Here is a 17,896-nt window from a genome sequence, read left to right as displayed (position 1 = left end):
TAAAACACGGTCTGATGTCTCTGCGCACGGGGGACGGTCTCCCCGACCCAGGTTCGATTCTCACTGGGATAACAAAGTTGCTGGGTGTTCCCGGGGCCCCTCCCATCATCGACTTTCTGGAAGTGGTGGTGGGGGGATAAAGCAGGTTAACTGAGCAGCTGCAAGGCAGCAATTTAGCGTATGGAATCACTTACCTGATTAGAGAGTTTATTTTATAGAAATTGCTTCAGAATGGGTCGGCGTCCGGGGAGGGGGCTAGCCAAGGCATCAGTCCCTCTATATGGGGGGGGGGGAGCCCCAGCTGCCAAGAAAGGCGTCCTTGCCCGTTGCTTCAGCAGCACGAGACATCGTGCCCCTTAAATCAATGTGGATTAAGAAATCTTGCCCGGGGAAGCCATGGAAAGGGATCTGCCAGGAGTTTCCTGCGGCTCCCCCAGGGAAAAAGTGGACGGGATGCTCTCAATAGCCAGGTGTGGCAGGTGAAGGTGCAGTCTGCACCTCCAGTCTGCACTGGAAAGAGCTGGGACATTTTGGCAAATTTACCGAAAGGGAAGAAATAAGGAAGGAATAGAAGACAATGAAAAGGTTATGACTCTTTAATTCTCTCCGTGCTAGTCCCTAACTTCCTGGGTAGCCCCCACCCATCTGTCTGTCTGCTGTCTCTATCTATCTATCTATCATCTATCATCTATCTATCTATCTATCTATCTATCTATCTATCTATCTATCATCTATCTATCATCCATCCATCTATCCATCCATCATCCGTCATCAATATCTACCTACCTACCTACCTATCCATCCATCCATCTTGTCATCGTTCTCTATGTATCCATCCATCCATCCATCATCCATCATCCATATCTACCTATCTATCCATCCATCCTGTCATCGATATCTATCTATCTATCTATCTATCTATCTATCTATCTATCTATCTATCTATCTATCATCTACCACCTATCCATCCATCCATCCATCCTGTTATCGATCTCTATGTATCTCTCTATCCTATCATCTATCTATCTATCTATCTATCTATCATCTATCTATCTATCTATCTATCTATCTATCTATCTATCTATCTATCTATCTATCATCTATCTATCTATCTATCATCTCCATGTCTGTCTGTCTGTCTGTCTGTCTGTCTGTCTGTCTCTATCTATCTATCTATCTATCTATCTATCTATCTATCTATCTATCTATCTATCTCTATGTCTGTTTGTCTGTCATCTGTCTATCTATCTATTTATCTATCACCCATCCACCTTTTATCCATTCACACAAACACACACACACACTTACACAAATACGGAGGGAGATTTTAATGCGGGAAGTTCTCCCTCATTTGCATGTGTTTTGCGCCTGGCACCACCACGGGTGCTGGGGTCAATTGAAACTCAAGAAAAAGAGGAGAAATTTTATGCAAAACTGTTGATTGCATTTGTATGTAATGAAACCATCCAATATTCATCCGCCTCTCTGGGCGCTAATCGGGAAGGAGAACCGGGGGACGGGAGAGTCGCTGGGAAGCTGTAATGAGCTTCTGTAGTGATTAAAAAAAGCACTCCAGCCCGCCGACAAGGCAGCCCGAAAGCGCCTCTAATCAACACTGAATTTTCGGAGGCAAAGCGATTACGCCGCGTCTTTCCCCCTGCTCGGCACCCTGTCAGAGGGCCGCGCGCCTGGTAAAACCCGGCTTGCCAAGCCCGCACTGCGCTTCATTTGACAGAAGGCACGAAAAAGCACAATCAGAGAGCCAGGCGCCTCCGTCCCTCGCACAAAAGCAATCGAGCCCCTCCGCTGCCCCCACCCCAAAGAAGAAACTGTAATCACCTCTTTTGAACTCCCACATCGGCCGTGGCCTGTCGCCTTTCTACCGTCTTTTTTGGGGGGGTTACACACCAGGCAAAATGATTGCTGGGTTATTGTTCGTCAGCCTGGTGCTGATGGCTGCGTTTGCACGGCTGGCACCCCCGTTCTGGTCCGCCTTGCCAGGGGCTCAAGCGAATGCATTGGGTTTCCTGCCCACCTCTTTTCTTCTCCATGCCAAGTGGACCCTTGCAAAAGGCTTTGGCAAGAGCCAAGTAACCAGCGCTTCTCTCCTTTGCAACAGGCCAGGCTGTTTATAATGCCCGGAGTTAATTTTTAAAGCAACCCCCCCCCCAAAAAAAGCCAATTCTGCAATCAGGGCTGGAGCCCAGAAATAGAGGTACCCCTGCCTCAATTGGGCTGTTCCTTCTGCGTGTTAAGAGGGGGGGGGGGAAATGCTTCTCTGCAGAGGTCAGGAGAACTGGCCTCTGCAGGTTTTTTTTTTCTGGCCCCGTGCCACGAGGGCGGCTGTGGCGTGGCTGCCCACCGGGTGCCAAGAGGATTCTGCCCTCTGAACCGCCTCCCTCCCCTTTCTGCTTTCTCTCTTCTCCTCCTTCAACACTCCAGAGCAGAAATGTGAATTGTTCAATCTCCAAGTGGGGAAGGAGGTAAAAGATCGTGCCTCTTCCTCCTCTTAGACCCCCCCACTTCTCCCTCCAGGTCAACCATTCCTGGGGGGGGGGGGGGAGGAACATCCCCAGCAGTGCTTGTTCCGAGTTGCAAATGGCTTTAAAAAAAAAACCAGGTCCCTGTGTATCCAAGGATGGAGAAGAAGGCAGGAAGGGGATCCCATAATAATCAGAGCCTTGGAAGGGACCGTTCCCCCCCCTGCTCCAATGCAGGATTAACCCCACCTGTAAAAGGATCCACGATCTGCCAGCATTAAGGTCAAACAGTTCTTATTCTTCGGAAGTACTTCCACACACTCAACTGGTACCTGCCTTCCTCCTATCGAAGGCTCTTTATTTTAAAAATAAGGCTACTGGACCATCCTTCCTGGCTAGCTGGAATGGGGGAAACAGGGACAGCTTGTTCACTCCGCTGGGGTGCTTCTTCCTGCACAGGGAGGGGGGGGTCAAATAAAGGGAAGGCACTGCATAGAGCAGAGTTGACAAACCTTTTGGGCACCAAGGGCCAAAACGGGAGCACGTGTGGGGCGGGGAGCACCAGAAACTGGAACAGCAGTTCCCCGGCACGCATGTGTGAACTGGGAAGCTGAGCTTCCGGTTTCTGGCGTGTGCATGTGCACTGGTCACCTGGTCTTCTAGAGCGCATTTCCGGGTGAAGGCCAACTGGACCAGTGTGCGTGTGCTGGAAATCGGAAGCTTTGCCACTTCAGGAGAATGGGAGGGGGGCTTCCCAAGGATGTTCCATGCACTTTGATGCTGCTCAAAGGTTAGGGGCTCAACAAGCAGCCCTTATTCAGACTCGCTTTATTTCATATATGAAATTCCTGACCGATTTTTTAAGCCCCCCCCCCCCCCCCAAACATCCACAGGAGGGGCACAGCAGGCCATTTAATCGATGAGATTGTTTGTGATCCTTCTTTTCCCAAAATGGCTTCTGGGTGGCAGGAGAGCCACGCTGTGGTCTCGGCGACGGAGCTGAGATAGTCTCTGTCGGGGAGCCAAATCCTTCCACCTCTAGGCCAAGCCCCCTTCCTCAAGTCCCGAGCATCGATTCGCCGCCCAAAGTCGCTTCCCGCAACTGAAGAACCACTACTGACCGTTTTAGGCCAGAAGAAAGCCTCTTGTGGTGACCTCCGAGAGGCCCTAGGCAAGCAGCTCCTTCGTCTTTGCAGCCAATAGCTTGTCCATTTCGAGGGTGGCATCTTCGGTCATTTGGTGAATCTGAGGCAAATTGAGAAAAGGACGCTGCGTGAATTCTTGTGGTTTTTTTTTTCCTTTTTAAGAAAACCACCAACAGGTATGAAATAGCAACAATCACTCTGAGATTTTCATCAGAAGCATGAGAATGAAGGGACGTCCATCATCATCTCAACGACCCCATAATCCCTTGCGGGGTGGAATCTGGGCAATTGAATGGAGCTGAGTGTTTACTGGCCGGATGCCCGTCCCTGTTGCCGATGAGGAGTTTTGTTCGGCAGATAAATTCTCAACGTGCCCAGAGAAATATCTGCCTCTACCTAGGACTGAACTCACAACCTCCTGATTATGAGGCAAGAGCTCCACCTCCAGGCCACCGCACCATTCGAATGTGAGGTCGTCCATCTTGGTCAAAAAATAAAGGCCGACCACTGAATGAGGACACGGCTGTCCACAGGCAGGGAGGCCTCTGATGTGAGATGCCACAATTCTGCGTTCTGCGAGGGGGTGTCCCTGCCAGACCAGGACAGGCTAGCCTAGTGGTCAGCACCAGCCTGCAGCATCCAATCCCTCCGTACCTGCTTCTCTATCAATCGGATGGTGTCCTCCGAGGTGGTGCTTTTGGCTTTCTTTGCCTGGTTCATGGCTCCGGTGCGCACTTTGCGCAGGGACTCCTTGGCCTTGTGGGTGAGCTGCTTGGCGACTGTGGCCAAGTTCTCCCTGTGTTCGCGGGTGATTCTGATGGGAGAGAAGCGAAGGAGAGAAGGAGCCTCTGGGGATGAGCCTAAACCTTCCATGGCATGGCAGAGCCAAGCATGAAAATGCCCAGAGACGCAAATTTGAAAATAATAACGGAGAAAATGTTCAAAGGAGAAAGGAGGCTAAACCTCACAGAAGGAAGAGGCAGCTACAACTTACTTACTTACTTTTAACTTACTGCCCCTGTGTCTGGTTTGCCAATTGCACAGGGGCAGATAGGAGAGCGCTCCAGAGGGCCAACGTCATTGCCCAGGGGATCATGGGTAGCCCTCTGCCCTCTTTGGAAGAGCTTTATAGCTCCCGCTGCCTTAAGGAAGTTCAAAACATCCTTAAAGATCCATCTCATCCTGGGCAACCTTTTTTTTTTGAACTATTACCATCTGGCAGACGGTACAGGACAATAAAAACAAGGACAAATAGGCTGAAAAACAGATCCCATCCCAGGGCAGTAACCATATTGAATTCTACGGCATAGTGCAATGTCGGGTTTTCAATTTCAATTATATAGAAAGTAAAGGATGTATGTTTGTGTTTTTATTTTTATAGTTATAATGTTCACTGAAGACGTCATTTCATTTCATCGTACCATGTGCAATGACAACTAAACTAAACTAAGGCTTGGGTGGCGGATTGCAAGTGTTTTTGGAATAGTATCGGATAAGCGCTTGCATTTCTGGCTTTTTTTTTTTATGATTAGTTTCTGGAGCTGTGGAGATCACACCCTCGCCTCAGCAGGCACGGTGTGGGTGGCACCCTCCCTCAGAAGGCAGCCTGGCAATCAAACACCTGGGCCTCGTCCCCCGAAAGAGTGACAGCGGCCGGTTAAAAAACAAAGGGAGTGGGAGAGAGATGCTCAGATCTTCTCTCTTTTGCCTGTTCTTGGATTTCTCCTCCTCTCCAGGAATTCAGATTGGAGGATGACCTGGGAGCATGTTAACAATCAGGCTCCTGCAATTAGGAGGATAATAGCAGCCTCCTTCAGAATTGGAGGAGGGGGAGGGAGGAGAAGGGACACCGGGAGGGGCAGGAGACCGGGAACTGGATTGGCTGGGGAGGGGGGACGCAAAGGGATCCCATTCCATCTCCTTCCGTTACCCAAAAACACAAATAGCTTTTCTGGAGGAGTCAGGTTTAATAACTGGCCCCTTCATTGGCTGCTGCTAAGGGGCTGCCCTGACTCAGGTGTAAGCAGCCACACAAATACCCCAAAGTCTACTTTTGTTTAAAGGTATAGGTTCCCCTTGCATGTATGTGCTAGTCGTTCCTGACTCTAGGGGGCGGTACTCATCTCCGTTTCAAAGCCGAAGAGCCAGCGCTGTCTGAAGACGTCTCCGTGATCAGGTGGCTGGCACGACTCAATGCCAAAGGCGCACGGAACGCTGTTTCCTTCCCACCAAAGGTGGTTCCTGTTTTTCTACCTGCATTTTTACGGGCTTTCAATCTGCTCGGTTGGCAGAAGCTGGGACAAGTCACGGGAGCTCACTCCATTACCCAGCGCTGGGGATTCAAACCGCTGAACTGCCAACCTTCTGATCAACAAGCTCAACGTCTTAGCCACTGAGCCACCCTTCAGTTAGTTTAAACCGTGTGTGTGGGCACGGCCCCCATGTTGGGAGCATGGTTTAAACCTTTAAACTAACTTAAAATGCCAAAACACCTTGCAAAAACTCTACTCAAATAGAGTTGGGGGTTTTCTTTCTTGGGTTCCGAATGAGGCACGCCTGACATTAAGCAAGATCTGAAGCCAAAAAGCGTGAACGTGTGGCAGCTGAGAGAAGGCTTACTTGGGAACTGGCACGCGAATCAAGAGCCCATCCGCTTCCGGGTTGAGATTCATCCCGCTCTGTTGGATCGCCTTGACGGCCGCAGCGGTGCTCTGCAACAACGCAGAGATAGGAGGGGCAGGAGGGGGGAGAGAAAAATGGCAGGGGGAATTAGCAAATAATTATTACCAGACGCCAGGACTCCCCATCAGCAGAGAGCAATCCATCTTGACAGAAGATGGAAACGTTTAGTTTGGTTGCCGGCGAGACCAGGAAGTTATATCGGCCGCCTTTGATCAAACTGAATTGCAAGCTGCAGGATGCCCCCGCCCCCATTCCTTTCCTCCTGCTCCCCCCCCCCCTCAGGATCGAAGATATTGGTGAAGAGGCTTCAGGGGATTGGGGGGGGGGCAGAAGGAGACTGACTAGGCGAGCAAGGAAGAAAGCAGAAAAGGAGACGGGAGCCATCTTGACGGTTTGAGGCAACGCAGATCGCGAAGGAGGCAGCAAAACCTCCCAGGGGGCTCCGGACTCCTGCAAGATGTAGGAGGAAGGCAGATGAAGGATTCCAGGATGGGCCTGTGGCTGCCAAAGCCTTCACGTGGTCCTGTTTGGGGCTTGGAGGGAAGGCCTCAATCACGTTAACTCGTTCCACATTGCACCGGGCAAGTGTGAAAATAAAGGGGATTAGCACCAGGCCTGTTCTTCGCATCTCTGGATTTTTCTGGCAGGCAGTTGCTGGAAACCTCTGTGTTCTCCCACCGCCCCCACCCCGCCTTTCCCTCCCCCCAGGCGCAGCTTTTGTGCCACACACAGCCCTTCGGCAGCCAACAGAGCGAGGACCGTGGGCTCTCCGAGGCGCCTAAGCTGACCCTGGCTCTCTTTTGGCATTTGTTAGCTCGTTTCTCTTAACAAAAAACAATCTGTTTTGTTCTCTCAGGAGTTAAGAGAGGAGTGACAAGGGAGCAGGGAGGAAACAAAAGCTCCCAGTTCTGCAGAAGCTCTGCTGCCATTCATGGCTTAGGCAGTGATATCAAAGTGTGGGAGCCAAAAAAAAAAGGATCCCTGCTCCCGAGGAGCTTGCAGTCTGCGCCACCGCAGGCGCAAAGGCAGGGGAGCAAGTCGTCCTGGCAGCCATAACCAGGAAGGAAGCCAAAGGGGGAATAGTAGCGTTTTCCACATCCCGGGGGCTCCTGGGATCTGCCAGGGGGACGGAACGAGAAACCTACTCACTTCTGGAAAGCTGCTCATGTTGACCACCAGGAGCTGTGCAGAATGCTGGGAGATCTGTGCCAGCTGGTTTAGTGGAAATTTCCCATCCTTGGTGGTAACGATGATCGAATCGAGAGCCCCTGAAATGAGAAACATGACGATAGCGAAGCCCTTTGCGATTCCAGCTCAGGTGTTAGCATTACTCCCCTCCTTTTAATTATGGCTTCCTGCTTTTATTGTACCGCATCGCATTTATCCATCCCAACCTTCATCGTCTATAGCTTTGGGATCAACTTGGAAAGCTCTCGATATCGGGCTGCTTCTAAAAAAATATACTGGTGCAAAAACATCCTCAGAACAGTCTATATTGGGGAAAGAAAGCGGAGTTTTAAGCGGCAGAATATTTTAAAAGTCGATATGAACGTATTTGCTATGAGCAAGAAAATATCATGATGAGTTGGAGCAGCGCCCCAAAAGCTGCTGAGAGAGAGAGAGAGAGAGAGAGAGAGAGAGAGAGAGAAAGAGAAAGAACGCTCACCTGGGTTGGTCCTGATGCTCAAAGTTTTGTTGAAATTTTCCTGCAGGGTTTTGACCACCGAGCTCATCTCTTCGTTGAGCTCTTCCAGGCTTATGATGTCCTCCACCAAGGAGGTGTTGATGTTGATGCGGACCTGACTTTTCCCTTTAGCTGCAGAGAGCAGAGGCCAAGGTAGTTTGCTTACTCAGGACTTAATGAGTTAGTAAGCTAGTTAGTAGTTCGTTTACTTTATTGTCATTGCACGTGGTACAACGAAATTAAATGCCGTCTTCAGTGTACATTATAACTATAAAAATAAAAGCACAGACACACATCCTTCACATGCTATATAATTGAAATTGAAAACCCAACATTGCATTATACCGTAGAATTCAATATAGTTACTGCCCTGAAATAGAAGCTGTTTTTCAGCCTATTTGTCTGTGTTTTTATTGTCCTGTACCGGCTGTCAGATGGTAATAGTTCAAAAAAAAAAAAGCGTGCCCAGGATGAGATGGATCTTTAACGCTATTTTGAACTTTCTTAAGCCAGCGGGAACTATAAAGCTTGTTCAAAGAGGGGAGAGGGCAACCCATCACTCTCTGGGCAATGACGTTGACCCTCTGGAGCGCTCTATCTGCCCCTGTGCAATTGGCAAACAAATTCAGGAGCGCCCTTGAAGTAGGGCCGCTTGTTCCACATAGTGACGTCTGCCAACACCATCTGTCATTAGAAAAAATGAAGCATCCTCGTATTGCCCTCTCATCCTGGGCTCCAAAGTCCCAAAGGTTTTGGAGGGATATCTGTAGGGATTCTCAATCATCCAGGTCACGTTTGTCCCAAAAGTGCTTTTCCAAAAGACCAATGGACTTTCTCAGGGGTTTTTGTTTTGTATGTTTGTTTCCTAGAAAATATTCTGCTTCTCATCCAAGAAGAACTGAAGAAGCTTCTTGGATGAGAGGCAAAATGTTTTCAAGGAAAAAGAAGACAAGAAAATCCAGTTGCCTATAACAGAACTGTCAGTTATGGGATGTATAGGATATAGGACGGGGGATAGAGCAATTTTAGCCTTTGCACGTTTTCCTCTGTCGGAGATGGTGAGCCTCCCAGTTCCTAAAAGAGGCAGGAAAGGGGGAATTGCAGGCGGTGGTCCCAAGGGCCCCTTCTGCCTCCTGGACACCCACAGCTTTCCTTACTTTTAGCCTTCTTCGTGGCCAGCATCCTGACTCGTGGGGTCTCGAGAGCCCAGCCCAGCAGCAGGAGGGGCCTGGGCTCAGGAGGGGCTTGCCAGTGGGGGCGACAGAGTAGGGGAGGCAACCGCCGGAGGCTTCGGAGGGGCCCAGCCATGGCGCTGCCCAGCTGCAAAAAAGAGAGCAGAACTTTGGTTAATAGTCCTTGTTAGACTGTGCCCCGTTGCTCCATTAAGGGCAGCTGCCCCCCGCCCAAGGGGAGAACTGGGGATCCTGGAGGGGGCGGCATTGCAGAGTGGGAAGAGGCCCCTCCTTTGCAGGGAACATCCCCCTCCCAAAAGTCCTGGTCTTTTAAAGTGAGTCGAGACCCTTGCCCTCCTTCCTTCCCCAAATCATGACTCTGTTGAAATATTAACAGGATTTACAGCAGCCATCCAGCTTGGCTTGCTTGGAGACCAGCAGCCGCCCCCCCACAAACCCCCGGGGTATGTGGGGAGTGGGCTTCCCTGCAAACCTGCCTCCCAGCCAAGCTGAATTTCTATTAATAATAATAATAATATTTTAATATATTATTAATAATAATTTGGGGGAAAGGAGGCGGGCCCAAGACTCCCCAACCACTAGGATGGAAGTGGATTCAATACATACTTGCAAAAAGCTGCTGGAGTCTCCTCTTCTTCCGGACACGCCCACTTCCAGGACACGCCCCCTCGGCGCCTCCCTCTTCCTCGCAAGCAAGGCACAGGAGAGTTGGGGGGGAGAGGGCGTCGCGCGGCTGTGACGTCATTCCTCCCGCGCGGCCGTAGCTGCTGCGTGACGTCGACGACCCGCGCCGCCGAGCGCCCCTTCGGCGCGGAGGAGTGACGCGCGGGGCAGGCAGCCAGGGCGAGCCGCTGAGGAGGAGGAGGAGGTCGCGGAAGGGGGGGGCGAGAGGGGCTGCACTCTGCACATGCTCAGAGGCGCGGGGTGTGCACCCTACTAGCCTGCTCGGGAGCCCGGATGGCGGGGGCGGGCCGAGGCCCTCCGCAGAGCCTGCGCCTGGAGAACGCCTCGCTGCTGTCCGAGGGGGCCCTGCAGGACGGGCACCGCCTCTGGATCGGGAACCTCGACCCCAAAATCACCGAGTGAGTCCCGCGGGGGAGGGAGGGGCGGGGCGTTTGGGGGGGCAGACGACCCCCCAGTCCCTCTGGGTGGAGCCCAGACCCCTCCCCTCTCGAAGGAGGGGGAGGAGGGGGCCTCCCCGCCACTGGGGTCTCCTGCCGCCCCCTCCCCAGCAGAGAAACCCTCCTCCAGTCCCCCCCCCCTTGAAGCCCCTTTCCCTGCCTTCTTGGCCCCCACCCTCGGAACCCCCGTGGGGGGGGGAGACAGCCCCCCTCCCAGCCCAAAGACCCTCCTTGCATCCCCTCTTTGAGCTGCTTCTCAGCCCCCTTCCCTGCCTGCGACGTCTGCCCTTGGCCCCCACCCTCGGGACCCCGGGGGGGGGGAAGCCCTACAAGAGAGCAATTGCAGTCCTCCTCCCTCCCCCTCCCAGCCAAAAGACCCTCCTTGAGTCCCCTCTTGGGGCTGTTCTGCTTCTGAGCCCCTTTTCCCTGCCTGGGACGGCTGGCCTTTGTCCCCTTGATCAGGACTCAGGGGAGGGGGGGAGCGCAGGGCAGCCCCCTCCAAGGCAGAAAAGGCAAACTCCCCCACCTCCACCCGGGTCTCTAAGGCTGCAGCTGCCTGTGCCCCCCCTTCCCCCCCACTCTGTTTCTGGTGGCATCAAACCTGAAGTGGGTGCGCGTTTGACATTCCCTTGGCCTCCCGTGATTAGTGCATTTAAATTGCCTGCTAACATGTTTGAGCCCCTTGAAGTGGGGCAATTAAACACCAAGGAGGAGGAGGCGAGCTTGATTGCCGGCAGGGAGATTAGCCAGCGGCGTTGGGGCAACCGCTTTTCCCCCCCCACCCCCACTTTGCCAAACAATCTCCGATTTATGCATTCCAAGTGGCTGTCTTGTCTTATCTCCCCGATATTGTCTGCCTCTCAGCTGTGGAAGCAATTTTTGCCCGGCTCCGTCTTCTCCCATCCGCAAGTGCTTTTTTTGTTCCAAGGGCTCTTCTTTTCAGCTGGGCCGAGTCCTAATCGCGCCTGTAAGTGGGAATCCGTCATTAATGCCCTCTTGACGAGGATTCATTCAGGGCTGCGCTAACCGGCCTCTTCTCTCTTTTGCATTAATTACCATTTTTTGGCTCAGTGTTTGTATTGCTGAGGCTTCTCCGGGTTGAGCAATTTGGTGGCGGCTGCTCAGCTGACGGGCGCCCGCAAAAAGGGAGGCTTTTCAGCGCCTGGATTTGTGTTGTGAAGTTTTTGGAAGTTAAAAGCATCCCTGAGCATGGGGGGGGGGGCAGTTGGATTGGCAGGCTTGGGAATCTGAGATTCTGGTCCCCCCCCCCTCCCCCCCAAAAAAAGCAGGCATCGTGTGGATCACTGCGCTGGCTATGACAGCCGTTGCTTGGAGGTTTTGGTTCTGCAAAATGCTATGATATAAAGGTACGAAAACCCTTTGAGGCCTCCCAAGCAGGTGCCATTTGGCATCGAGCCCACTTGATTTACGTTTTATGCCGTGAGAGAATGTCCATCCCTTAGTATTTTCATACGTTCAGAATAACAGAACAGAAGCTTCCGCGGTCTCCTTTCTGGCCCGTTTTTTTTTGCGAGCTTCAGTTTGCTTCCGTCCACCTGTCTTCCATGTGAGAATTCTGCCCTTCTGTGATAAAACCCACTTGCATTGCGGCCTTAAGGGGAAGCAAGTGGGGCCTCTTTACAGGCCCCTCCCTTTAAGGTCCACCCGGAGGAATTGTCCTGGCCTAAATGGCTTTAGCATGTGGCTGGGGCCATTCCCACATCCTTAGGCAAGTATTGTTTGGAGCAACCTTCAGCTCGGTGTTTGAATAGCGCTTAGGGTGCCAGGAGGAAAACTGGCGGAAAAGGAAATGGGACTTGGACAGATTGTCTGGCCTGTGTTTCGGATGGCAGGAAGTAGGAACGGGGCCTACTCTCCTTCCTCTGCCTGGAGCTTCTGGTCCCAGGTACCCCATCAAAATAGCTCTGGTAATTTTCAGCAGCCCGGCTTCCTGTTCCCTGGCTGTAATGCAGCTCTTTCGGTTACTCAGAGACGATTTTGTAAGTAAGTAACGGTCAACAATGTCGGAAGTAGAGAATTGGGCAGAGAAAAAGAGATTTGGAGAGGATGAGCGCAAAGCAAAAATTTACATCGATGAAACAAGTTCTTTCAATGTGACTTGCAAATACAGATTCCGGAACGACAACCACAACTATTTTGTTGCTCCTCTGCCTGGCATGACAATTTTCCCTAAAAGTAGAATAGGATTAGGAATAGAATAGAATAGAATAGAATAACAGAGTTGGAAGGGACCTTAGAGGTCTTCCAGTCCAACCCCCTGCCTAGACAGGAAACCCCACAACACTTCAGACAAATGGATGTCCAACATCTTCTTAAAATAATATTAAAATAATATAAATAATAATCTTCCCTTGAGAGTCCCAGAATTGAGTGTCGTAGGTAGATACGTAGATAGCTCTGTGGAGAGATTATCATCTATTAACCAAAAATTCAACCTCCTGCCTATCATTTCTTTTTCTTTAGACATGTTCATCTTGTAATAGAATTTGAGTCAGAAATGGACTTGGCAAAGTGGGCAAAGAAAGATGCCAGGGATATTCTTAACTGCCCATACCAGAATCCTGCTATCACTGTGTCTGGGGATTCACTAGCTGGCACTTGGGTTAATGCGATTGAATGTTTCCTTTCCCCTGGCCTGGAACTTAAGCAGGGAGACTTGGAAACTGCTGCTTACCTCCGTTACTCTTTCGGGAAGCAACCCAGGGAAAGCCCCGCGTTGAATTCGGATGAATTTTAGGCTGATGAACTCGGCCAAACAGGCCACAAGAGTTGCCAAAGGAAATCTAGTCAGGGTCCCCAAGGCGAGTTGTTAGATGTTTTTCGTTTCGAGAACAGGATGAGCCGCGGCCGTTTGGGACTAAGGAAAACAAGCACATTTGCCAAAGAGAGGAGATAGTGGGGGGGGGGGGGAGAGGTAGGGGGCAGAGGGAGAATAGGGGTGTTTTTATGCTTCTAACAATAGCTAATAAATCTTGAGATGACTTTCAGAAATAAATAAGCCTAAATTATATGGCATGTCTTTGTGGCTTATTGTAGGGACGATACCCGCAAATTAGCTACCATATAAGGATAGGTTATAGAAATAAGAGTATTACGATCCAACTGTAGAGAGAGAGGTTAAAATATGACTGTACTTATAATTGCTCTGAAGAATATCAGAAGCCGTCTCTTTTGTGCCTTTTTTCTAGTTTTCTTAAACTCTTTTCTAGCGGTTTTTTGTTTGCTTTTTTTCATGTTCTTTTTTCCCCCTTACTTTCTAAGTTGGGCCAGTTTACTTACACACACACACACACACACACACACCATTCCTGGAGAATATTTGTGATTACCTGCTTTGGTAGACTGCTTCGATTCCTGGAATGTTCTCAGTTTTCTCAGTCATTTCAAGGAAATGGCTGCGTTGGTGGGAACCCACAGGAAGAGCTACAGCTGGCCAGGGAAGCTGTGCATTCCTTTCACCCCGCCAAAGGTCCCCAATGACCCCATGTTGGCCATCTTTTTTTTTTTTTATTATTAAAAGAGTTTTGTACAAACAAATTTTCCCCGTTTTCACCCCCCCTCCACACAATATAAATCTCATACAAATGCTATACCCCCCAACCCCCCTGCAAAAATTCACATTCAAATATTATACCAAACACTTTACCCCCTCCCCTCCCCCCATCTTAAAATAGATTACTCATAACCCCTCTCCTCCCAACAAACACTATATAAATTTCTCTTAAATTAATAATAACACATTGATCATTTTCTAAGCTAATTTAACATCTATAACTCTTAATATAAATTTCTCCTAGCCTAACAATGTTTCATTAATCCCATCTTCTAATTTATTCATATATATATATTGCCCCACCCTCCACCCTAACCCTCCCCCACCCCCCACACAAACCCACCCCCCTGACTTCCGCTGTATACCACTCTAACAATTCCAAACATCCCATATACTATTTACTCTGATCATCTATCGGTCTAAACATCCATGTTGGCCATCTTGACACTGGACGTCAGCTTTTGGCAGCAGTCCTGAAATGCCTTCAGTCAAAAAAAGAAAGAAAGAAAAAGAATGAAAAAACATAACTTTTCTTCTTTAATTGAGCTGGGTTTCCCTAACAGAAGAAGTGCTCACCCACTTTATCCTCCCTTCCAGATATCACCTTCTCAAACTCCTGCAGAAATTCGGCAAAGTGAAGCAGTTTGACTTCCTCTTCCATAAGTCGGGGGTCCTGGAGGGGCAGCCCAGGGGCTACTGCTTTGTGAACTTTGAGACCAAGCAGGTAGGCTTAAATTTAGGCCAGACCTTCACACGTCTCTGCAGCTCAGGAGCCTTTCTCAAGGGTTTTTTTTTCCTCCCTCAGGAGGCAGAGCAGGCCATCCATTGCCTCAACGGAAAGCTGGCCCTCTCCAAGAAGCTGGTAGTGCGGTGGGCTCATGCCCAGGTCAAGGTGAGCCTGCTCCCTGTCTGTGTTCTGACTTAGGCTTCCCAAGAGCATGAAGCGAACTCCTTGTCCCCACAAAAAAAAAACCTTTCCTTAATTGACTGTGAATTCTGTTCATTCACCTCCAGCAAAGTCTTTCGAGGGAGGATTTACAGTCACAGATCTTATCTGGCTTGGAGAGCTGCCAGGCTGATATCTGCAGAACTTGGCAAGGAGTCTCGGAGAGTCACGAACCAATGAAGGGAACTAATTGTCTCCTGCAAACTCCACTCCCCTTTGGCTCCTCTTTTATTTCCTCTGGGAGGGGGGCATTCATCGTCCACCTGTGGCCTTACTCCCGAGTCGACCCCTGTTCTTTAACTGCTCCCTTCCTCTGTCCACTCTCCGCATGCGCACACTGGGAACAGGCTCCAGCTGTTTTTCTGCCTCACTGATGTCTGACTCTGAAGGCAGCTGATAACTGGCATAAAGGCTCTGGCCCCCTCTCTGCCTCCAACGCAGAGCCCTCATCAAAGCCTTCCCCAGACTCCAGGACTGGCCCATGTGCCTCCCCAACCTCCTCACTGTCCGAATCTGTTTCCAGCTTCGCTGGTGGGCCACAACAGTCTCCGTCGGTGTCAGAATAGGCTCCACTTTCTTTCCCCCAACAGGCTGATGTTCCTTCACATCTCTGCAAAGTTGGTTGAGCTGCACAACAATCTTTATGTCCAGCACAACAGTCTTTAGGAAGACTTCCCGAGGCCACTTGCATATTAAACAGCCACAGGGGGAAAACCATTTGCTTTTTGATGAGTTTAACCAATATTACTTGACCTCCCCTGTGTTGATGAGGTTCCATCATTAAGTAAAAATAGCCACCGTCTGAAGGGCCACAAGGACATTCCTGCTTCAGCTGGGGGCTTAACTTCTGCTCTTTCTCCCCCCCCCCCTCCCTGCCAGAGGTATGACCAGAATAAGAACGAGAAGACCCTTCCCATCAGTCTGGAGCCATCTTCCAGCACCGAGACCCCCCAGTCCAACCTGAGGTAAGATCTGCCTAATTGGTGGAGGGGGGTGGGTGTAACTGTCCTTTGACAATCAGCTAGAACAGACAGGACCCCCGAAGAGCAGAAGAGGATTTTTTTCGTCCGGGACATTCTTCATCCTAACATCTGGCTTCCCATATTTTAAAGAGTTTTCTTTGGAAGAAGCTGCAAGCTCTATGGCTGAATAGGGAAAGGACACAAGTTTCATTTTTGCAGAGTTTTGGTCTGGTGCTGCGGTCAGAAGTAAAGCTTTGGAAAGGCTGACCTTGCAAGCTCCCCTTTGGCCTAATCTTACTTCATGGGTTTCTTGGTAATGGTGCTTCTTAGCTGCCTTCCAACCAATAGTAACTTTGCCGTGTTTCGTGCGTCATGGCCAGCTGTGGCTGAATTGTTATCTAAAGAGAACCTGCCTGTATAAAACGGGAGCTAGGAAGGCAGCACAGCTGAGGTTGACCGAGGCCCAAGCAGCACAGGACACAGGAGAGCCTTCCTTTGCAAATCTCAAATCCTTGAAGGAACGGACGTGGCGTCACTTAGCTACTGGGGGGGGGGACGGGGGGGGACAGCGACAGAAGCTCTTCAGGAGGGACATGCCATCAGCGGAAGTTTATCCCTGCAACTGGACAGCCTCGACCTGCAGCATTAAATGCACCTCTGGGGGAGTGAGCATGTGGGACTCACAGCCACCTGTGGGGATCGGGTGATTAAAGAAAAGGGGCCTGGAGGAGGGTGTGGCTTGAACCCTGGGACAGGTGGGGGTGGAGGAACTAGCTCCTGCATGATGGGCTCTGACTCTCAATCCCGGCCACCGATTAGGATGCCGTTTCAGCCGCCTCTCTTGTTCGCTCTGCAGCGTCAGTACGAAGATCAAAGCCATTGAAACCAAGCTGAAAATGATGTCGGAGAATCCCGACGCCGAGCTGCCCCCGGCAGCCCCCTACACGTACTTCAAGGCCCCCGAGAAAAAACGGAGTGGCCCCTACTCCAGAGCTGCTTGGAAGTCCAAGAGATGATGAGCAGGTGCCGTCCGCACCGTCCTTTGGCGCTCTCGGCTGATGGAAAGCCAGCTCGGAGGGACCGGGGCTGGCGCTGCTCCGTCCTGGCCTCGTGGTGTGGGACTGCTGCGATTCCTCCTTGGTACACACGGGAGCCAAAACTCCTCGGAGGAAACCGACTGTAACGCCATCGATAAATGTGTACAGAACTTCTCCAAGAAACTCGACTGGTTTAGTAGTAAAACCAGATCGTTTTTCTCTCCCCCCCCCCCCGCCCCCCGTGTGGCTAGCTGGAGCCAAAGTTCAAGATGAGTGTAGTGTGTGTGTGTATTTCAGTATGTTTTCACCACTTCAGTATTTGTTTTGCTCTGAAGATAACAAAAGACTTCTGATGAACTGATGGTCTGTCCAGAATATTATCTCTATCCAGTTTTAAAAAATGATGCTTGTGGGTTGCAAGAGAAAAATCAGAGTTTCTTGCCCTTTAAAGCCCAGGAACGCCCACCCCCACCCCCCAAAAAAGGGGGGGGGCAATGAAATTGGTAATATTTGTCTGTGAGTAACACTTGCATTGAACACATCTGGGCATTGGTGTATCCATTCTTTTTCTTTTTTCTAAAGGGCACATCACAGGAATAAACTTTTAGCCCACTTTTAAAAGTGCACCTTGTTCAACTTGGTTAATTTTCAAAGTCTCTCACTTCAAAACGTAAATTAATCAGAAGTCGGGTGATTTTTTTTTTTAAACCAAACATCTGTGATTAAGCACGGGGAGGACCAGCCAAAAAATTGGGAGTGGAGAAGTAAGGAGAAAGTCAACCTTAGGAGCAGCCATGGGGGAGCAGCCCTTGAGATGAGGCAGCTGGAGACTCTCTTAGGGGGAGAAAGTACCACATACAAGTCATGAAAGAAGACACACCCTATTATATTATGAGCCATTGAGGGAATGACTGGCTAGGTAGAGAAGAAGGGGGCGGACTCCCCTTCACCCCCCCTGCCCAATACCTCGTGTGGCCTTTGAGAAGATGTTCTGCTTGAAGAATTTGGTAACCAGCTCCACCTCTTCTTTCATTTCCCATTTCCCTTTCGGCAAGGAATATTTTTTTAATGA

General features: G+C 50.4%; 2 protein-coding genes across 2 annotated transcripts; one reads left to right on the top strand and one right to left on the bottom strand.

The window, feature by feature from the left end:
• Positions 1-3,110: 3,110 nt before the first annotated feature.
• MRRF (mitochondrial ribosome recycling factor) lies at positions 3,111-9,877 on the bottom strand. Its single transcript, XM_081967073.1, has 7 exons — positions 9,791-9,877; positions 9,149-9,311; positions 7,974-8,123; positions 7,457-7,575; positions 6,245-6,336; positions 4,280-4,439; positions 3,111-3,725 (listed from the first exon to the last, which is right to left on the bottom strand). The coding sequence occupies exons 2-7, from the start codon at positions 9,297-9,299 to the stop codon at positions 3,648-3,650; spliced, it is 750 nt and encodes a 249-aa protein (XP_081823199.1). The 5' UTR covers positions 9,300-9,311; positions 9,791-9,877; the 3' UTR covers positions 3,111-3,647.
• Positions 9,878-10,001: 124 nt separating this feature from the next.
• On the top strand, positions 10,002-17,448 carry RBM18 (RNA binding motif protein 18). The gene is made up of 5 exons (XM_081967516.1): positions 10,002-10,266; positions 14,477-14,603; positions 14,685-14,771; positions 15,705-15,790; positions 16,644-17,448. Exons 1-5 carry the CDS (start codon positions 10,142-10,144, stop codon positions 16,801-16,803), a joined length of 585 nt encoding a protein of 194 aa, XP_081823642.1. The 5' UTR covers positions 10,002-10,141; the 3' UTR covers positions 16,804-17,448.
• The last annotated feature ends 448 nt before the right edge of the window (positions 17,449-17,896 follow it).

Source organism: Natrix helvetica (assembly GCF_964273705.1).
Source record: "Natrix helvetica genome assembly, chromosome: 15".
NCBI lineage: Eukaryota > Metazoa > Chordata > Lepidosauria > Squamata > Natricidae > Natrix > Natrix helvetica.
Note: the sequence above shows the minus strand (reverse complement) of the source record. Positions and strands in the feature narration are given on the sequence as shown.

Excerpts from the sequence above, each read along its gene's own strand:
- MRRF (XM_081967073.1), bottom strand. The coding sequence starts at position 9,299 with ATGGCTGGGCCCCTCCGAAGCCTCCGGCGGTTGCCTCCCCTACTCTGT. Across the intron at positions 8,124-9,148 it reads GGCCACGAAGAAGGCTAAAA|CTAAAGGGAAAAGTCAGGTC; the intron begins GTAAGGAAAGCT and ends TGCTCTCTGCAG. Across the intron at positions 3,726-4,279 it reads TCCGATTGATAGAGAAGCAG|ATTCACCAAATGACCGAAGA; the intron begins GTACGGAGGGAT and ends AATTTGCCTCAG.
- RBM18 (XM_081967516.1), top strand. The coding sequence starts at position 10,142 with ATGGCGGGGGCGGGCCGAGGCCCTCCGCAGAGCCTGCGCCTGGAGAAC. Across the intron at positions 14,604-14,684 it reads TGAACTTTGAGACCAAGCAG|GAGGCAGAGCAGGCCATCCA; the intron begins GTAGGCTTAAAT and ends TTCCTCCCTCAG. Across the intron at positions 15,791-16,643 it reads ACCCCCCAGTCCAACCTGAG|CGTCAGTACGAAGATCAAAG; the intron begins GTAAGATCTGCC and ends TTCGCTCTGCAG.